At 47.3% G+C, this 6,562-nt stretch overlaps 1 protein-coding gene across 3 annotated transcripts in view; it reads right to left on the bottom strand.

Moving 5' to 3' along the window:
* DOCK10 (dedicator of cytokinesis 10) overlaps positions 1-6,562 on the bottom strand; it is a 194,932-nt gene that overhangs the window by 2,332 nt on the left and 186,038 nt on the right. For all 3 annotated transcript variants that reach the window (XM_023510352.1, XM_023510353.1, XM_003784896.2), the window contains exons 52-55: positions 6,063-6,273; positions 4,342-4,532; positions 2,465-2,565; positions 2,119-2,257 (exon numbers count right to left, since the gene is read on the bottom strand). In XM_023510352.1, the coding sequence (XP_023366120.1) occupies positions 2,119-2,257; positions 2,465-2,565; positions 4,342-4,532; positions 6,063-6,273 (642 nt within the window). The remainder of the gene's footprint in view (positions 1-2,118; positions 2,258-2,464; positions 2,566-4,341; positions 4,533-6,062; positions 6,274-6,562) is intronic.

The following is a 6,562-nucleotide window of genomic DNA, read 5'->3' as shown; positions in this document are numbered from 1 at the left end:
AAGCCAAGGACAGGAAAAAGTTTATCTTTCCTGCAAACAGATCTTTTTCTTTTACTGACTAGCAAGACCCATATCATCTATCAGTTCCTTTTCTTCGTGCCAGTTTCCAGGGAGCATAGAGCCAAATTTTGCTTCTTAGCAAAGGTTTCCTAGAAAAGAAACCACTTTTCTCTCCTTTTAATTTTTTTTTTTCTTCTTTTTTTTTTCTGGAGACAGAGTCTCCATTTGTTGCCCTTGGTACCTTGGTGTCTTAGCTCACAACAACCTCAGATTCCTGGGCTCAAGGGATTCTCTTGCCTCAGCTTCCTAAGTAGTTGGGACTATAGGCACCAGCCACAATGCCTGACTATTTTGTATCTTTGTTTTGTAAAAAAAAAAAAAAAAAAATCTGAAATACATTTTAGAAGTTGATGGAGTATGAATTTTTATTTTTTTAGATGTGTGGAGGTCCTCAATTATATCACCCAAATTGGTCTTGAACTCCTGGACATAAGCTATCCTCCCATCTCAGCCTCCCAAATAGCTGGCACTGCAGGTGGGAGCCGCCAGATCCAGCCTGAATCCATTTTAAAAGCAAAGTTTCCAGCTTTAGTTTTAATTGCCTGGTGTTCCCCCCATAGACCTACCTTGAAATGGAATAAAATAAAAACATGTAGAATGCTAGTAATGGCTATGTAGAGATAGGTAGACAAGAAGGCCACAAAAGACAGAGTAGACACAAGGATAGAAAAACATACCACTTTTGCTTACAGTACTGAGGGAAATACTAGACACAGAGGAATAGAAGCTGTATAAACACGGACCTCGACAGAGCTGCCAGGAAAAAAAAGAGAAAAGCATTTTTGCCTGAGGTTTCAAGGTCATATGTGATTTCCAGTTAGACGTAGCCTTCCCGCACCACCTGTCTCATCTTTCAGATCCATGGTGCTGTTTCTTTCTGTTTCATTCCTAGATGTGTAATTTCCCCTAGGCTATCAAAGGCACCTCCCTTGAGTATTTAGTTCCCATGACTCCTCAAGAAGCCCAAAGCAGCACTACCTTTGCTAGGAATCCTATGCAAGGAGATTAATTCTCTCCAATATAAGCCAAATCAGCCGTTTCTTTCTCTAGCTATTATGGAGAGTAACAAATCTGGGTAGGAGAAGATGGGGGGAAAAAAGAAATATATATGGAAAATGCAATTAGGATAAAAGGTTTGTCCAACACATTTCCTATTTTGTGAAGAGTATTAATAGTGCTAGAGCATTTAAGGGAGGAAGGGGTGGAAATATTAAAATGAGTGGTTACTGGAATACATACGAGGCACAATCGGGAGAACAGCTGAAGTTCTGGCCCTCCATTTTCCTGGAAAGAACATATCTGACTTCTGGAAGGGACCACAGATAAATGAGGCGTCCAGGTAGAGTGTGAGAGTTGATGGACACCTGAGAAGTAGGCCAAGGAGGCCAGAGGCACTTGGCTTTCAACCAGCTGATTTTAACACCCCCCAAAGCACTGAGGTTGTTGAATGCCCACATTCTGTGCACCGCCTTCCAAAACCTGCTGGAGCCATGCCAGAAACCACAGATGATTTCCTTGTGGGCGGGAGGTTGAGTTTTATCCCAGTCTTGCACCTTTGTAGGGGGCCCAGCCTCTGTAGAGGTGAGCTTGGTGGTAAAAGGCCACCCAGGACTAGTCCTTGGGTTCTTCCAGTGTGTGGTACAGAGACCCCTAGTGGCTGCGCTGTGGGACTGCATGTCTCGGCATGGGGGTTGAGAGGCCCTCAAGCAGGGATGACAGAGTGTGGCAATAAACCCTAGCAGGAACCCACCCAGTGCTCCTCAGGGTCCAATCAGACCGGTATATTCTAGAAGAGCAGTGGTTCCTATGGTTTGGATAAACACCTCTGAAACCATGGAAGGTATGTGGGTTCTCACATTTCCCTTTTCCCAATCTCATCTCTACTTTAACACAAGGGGTGCCGTGCACAGGAGAGAGAACAGCTGGGCAACAAGGTGCTGACGTAAGGAGCAGTGTTTTCAGAAGCAAGAAGAGAGGCCCCTTCCCATCTCATGGGTGCTGGGGTAAATGGATGCTTTCTACCTGCGGCCGACCACACCCGGCCTGTGGGAGGCTCACCTGCTCATTCATGACGGCAGAGAGCTCGCTGAGCATGTCTCTATAGTGGGACCTCAGCTCTTCCTGGTACTCCAGCTGGTCCTCCTTGATGAGGCGTTCATTCACGTCAAGGGCCTGCCCACATGCATCTGCAAATTGCCTTCAGCGACACAGACCAAACAAGTGAGTTCAGCAACTTTTCAAAACTGGGTTGCTGACAGCCAACCCAGTTTGGCAGTGAGTTCAGCACCTTTTCAAAACTGGGTTGCTGACAGCCTCTACCACCCTGAAGGCAGCTTCCCCAGTGATTCAGGATTCCCTGTCTGAAAGAATTCAAGGAAGACTATTCCGACAAAGGGAAGCATACCTGAAGATCTCCTTCAGAAGCTTTACTTGGTTGTCAGGGTATTTCTTTGCATTGGTTTCTTCAAGGAAAGCTCGTGCATAGGCCATGGGGCCGGCGTTAACCTATTGGAGAGAAGGGAATTGGGGAGGATGACCTGCCCTCTCCAGGCAGCCTTCCCCGTGGCTGGAAGGAGTAGCAACGGTTCACACCAGTGGTGGGGCACCGGTTCTCTCAGGCCGCCCTGCAGCCCTCTTTGCACCCCTGGTTTATCACTCCCTTCTGACTAGCCCACACAGGCTGCGCCTGGGCCCTGCCTGTCACCGCCATCCTTCCTGAACTGCAAGCCACTTGCCACCCTTTCACGTTTGGCCATATCTGCGTACTAGAAATCTGCGTCTGAACACCACCCTCACTCCTGTTAATGCCAACGCATTTATTTACATTCAAAATTTGTGAAATCAAATGTTTGATTTTTTTTAACATTAAAATAAACATGTAACTTTGATGAAAGGACATTCCACAGTGGTAGTGGTGTGCTCACCTCCCTGGAATCTCTTTTAGTGTGTTTTCACCTGACAGTCTGCCTTAGATTCCAGCCTAAGGAGGCATTTGTGGGATTTGCAGAATGAACACACCATGCCAGGCTCTATGTGTGCTCACACTGATGGCGGAGACCATGTTCCTTAGTGCATGCAATCTTTAAATGTGGCTGCCAGGCTTGGGAAGGAATAAAGTAAAGGGAGAAGGAAGCCAGATGGCCAGGGTGGCAGGTGCAGTAAATGGCACTGGATGTACCATCATTTTGCTTCTCCAGATGCCATCTCTACTCTCCCCCACTCAGCCAGGGGCCTAGGGAAGCCTTCCTGTAGGGACTAAGGCTAATGGCTTCTTTCTTCTCAGCCAGTAGGGAACACAGACAGGAGTGGGAGGGGAGAGGACAGTGGAGTCACCATCAGCATCATTAATTTCTTCTCTGGCCTCAGGTTCCAGTGTAGCTGTCCAGGATGCTGTTACTGGCCTGCCTTTATTTAAAATTGTAATACTTTGTTCTGTATGGGTATTTGAAATTAAGTTTGATTTTAAAAAAAATCACATCAAAATATTATTTTCTCTTGATTACTGAGTTGTTTCAGGATCCTTTAAATTTCATGCCTAAGGTGAGTGCCTTCCTCACCTCACCTGTGCGGTCCTGGTCAGGGTACCGAGCCCCAGGGCTTCCTCCAGCAGAGGCCACACCTGTCCATCCATGTGCCATCAGAGGGGCCTCTCAGCTTCCCCATCTGCTTCCACTAACCCTCCTCTCCTTGTACCTTCAGGTCTAGGATGGTGACACCCTTGCTGGCTTCCCTAAAGCTGCTCATTCTTGTGAATGACATCTATTTATTCTGTTTCCTTCAACTACTCGCTGTGAGCACGCCCGCTGTCTACCTGTCTCAACCCTGCTAGACAAACACTCATGTACCTTTTATGAACTAATAAACATATTTTATTTGTTTTGGAACCATTTTAAAAGGCTCTTATTCATTATTTCATTCATTCTTTAGGATACAGATATAGATGGGATGGCAGAGATGAGGAAGAAGAAATTTTATTTCCGCTAAACTTAAGAAAGGCTTATCTACAAGTACTGGATAGCATCAATGTGCGTGTACAACTAATCACAATTTTAAAGACTCAGATAAGGGTATTGAAAACGTTTCAATAAGGGTATAGCAAACATTTCTATAAGGGTATAGAAAAACGTTTCTTTTATTTTTTGTAAAACAGTCCCCATGTTATTTTATGCCTGGTTTCGTTGGCTAATCTCAGCCCTGGTCAAGTTCACTCACCTTCATGCTGATACTCCGTTGGAGTTTGAGCTCATTTGGCTGATCTCAGCCCCGGTCAAGTTCACTCACCTTCACGCTGACGCTTCCTTGGAGTTTGAGCTGCAGCCGGATCATGTCCACTTCTTCCATTGTGCAAAGCTGATTAAGCTCGGAAACCTTCTTGGACATCTCATCAATCGCCACTTCAATCGGGTTCAGTTCTGTGCTTGCCTGGCTGATGACTTGGATTCTCTTCTTCACGTAGGGGAACAAGTGACTTGCTGCACAGAAGCCACAGAAATGAGTTTCAGGTGGAGGGTTAGTGAAGGGGGAAGGGCTCCTCTGCAGGTCCAGAGGGTCTTAGATTATTTCAAAGCACACAGCACATCCATTCTGCATGTTTCTTTAACATGGGAGTTATTCTTTTCTGCGAGGTGCCTTCCTCTCTCAGCCCTCTGAGCTATTGTCCCAGATCCCCTGGCCTGGTGGGCTCTTCTTCCTTCACTGCCAACCTGTCCTCCTGCTCAGGGCTCATCTAGATCTTTAGAGTTGCTCAATACCGAAAAGATCACAGCTCCAACGCAACTTGTAAACCAAACGTGAACTATACAACACCACAATCCCCCAATGCTTCAGTCTATAAAGAATAGTGTGTATTGTTAGAGCTTTGTTCTAGATTTGTTTTTTAATTATGAAAGCCCTGGATAAGTTCCTTACAGTTTGGATGTCAGTACTAAACAATCCGGAGATTGCTATCTCTCAACACAGGGAGCGTCTCATTCCCTGCAGTATGTCTGTGTCCACCTTTCCCCTCATCTGCCTCAGGAGCCCCTGATGTGAGTTCCCCTTTCATGTCTCACACTATGCTCACCTGAAATCCTTGCCTTATTTTTACTTGACTCTTTACTTGAACAGACCATGAGCAACTTGAGGGAAAGAATGTTTTATTTATTTGCACTAGCAGTGCCCAGCACCTCGTGGGCACTCTTTAAATATGTGTGGGATGAATGAGAGGGTGACTGGCTCGTGGGGGGTCTAGACAGTGCTGCAGGGACGCTGGGGTCAACGTCTGCATTCATCTTACAGATGGAGAATCTGAATCCCAGAGCGTTTGGAATCTTGCCTTAAAGTACACAACTATGAGAACTTCTAACCCTGGAGGAATGACGGTGTGTCAGGGAGAGTGGAGAGAGGACAGCAAGCTCATGGCACCCTGTGCCTTTCCCAGGATGCTGACCCATGACCCTTGTGATATAAAACCTAAAGGAACAGGTGTGTAAAGTAACTGTACTGACAATTCCTGCTCTGGTTGACTTCTCAAGAGTTTCTTTTTCTAGAGACAGGTGCTTGCTCTATTGCCCAGGCTGGAGTGCAGTGAGCAGTGTGAATCAGAGCTCACTAGAACCTCAAACTCGTGGGATCCAGCCTACCTCCTGCCCCAGCCCCTCAGCCCTCCCAGTAGGTGGACTATAGGTGCTCACCACCTGGAGTGGCGAGGGCTCAGCTAATTTTTCTATTTTTTGTAGAGATAGCATCTCCCTGTGTCGTCCAGAATGGTCTCCAATTCCTGGCCTCAAGTGATCCTCCTGTCTTGGCCTTCCGAAATTCTGAGATTACAGGCCTGAGGCACCATGCCCAGACAAGGCTCTGCCTCTTAAGAGAGAATGGAGGCGGACACCTGCTCTCGCTGGCAAGCATTTTCAAACTGGGCTTGTGGGACTGAAATAGCCCTGGGCTCCTGGACCTGGCCAGCTAACTCTGGGGCCCGTGCTGACCCAGGCGCCCCGCGGCTGCCCCCTGCCGGCACCTACTCGTCAGGACGGTGCGCCGCTTGCACTGCTCGGCCACCCCTCCGTGCTTCTTGCCCGACAGGGTGAAGGGCGTCTCGAAGACAAAGCGGTTGATGTTGTGGTGCATTTCGAAGTCTGTCTTCCGGTCCTCAATTTCCTTTTCCTCAAAGAATGGTGTGACATAGGTCACCTGGATGTAGGCGTATTTGGGGTCCAACTCCTTGGGGTTCACCTGTGTTAACACATTATAACCAAAGGAAGAGCGTGAGCCACGAAGTGGGAAAAGCTACCATTCCTCAGTAGGTAGTTCCTGTCCCTGGGAGAAAAATGGGCAATTGTCATTTCAGAGCTGGGCGGGACCGCAGAGGGCCAGGCCGCCGGGGACAGGAGAGGAGGGATGGAGCCAGCTACCCCTTGTAGCGGAGGCTTTCCCCGTATGTGCCCAGGTGTGGTGTACTATTTAATTCTCAGTTTTTTTTCTCTTCTGTAGGGAACGTCCACTCGCTTTTTTTTTTTTTTTT

This window comes from Otolemur garnettii, unplaced genomic scaffold (genome assembly GCF_000181295.1).
Source record: "Otolemur garnettii isolate 467f Iridium unplaced genomic scaffold, OtoGar3 scaffold00013, whole genome shotgun sequence".
NCBI classification, from domain to species: Eukaryota; Metazoa; Chordata; class Mammalia; order Primates; family Galagidae; genus Otolemur; species Otolemur garnettii.
Note: the sequence above shows the minus strand (reverse complement) of the source record. Positions and strands in the feature narration are given on the sequence as shown.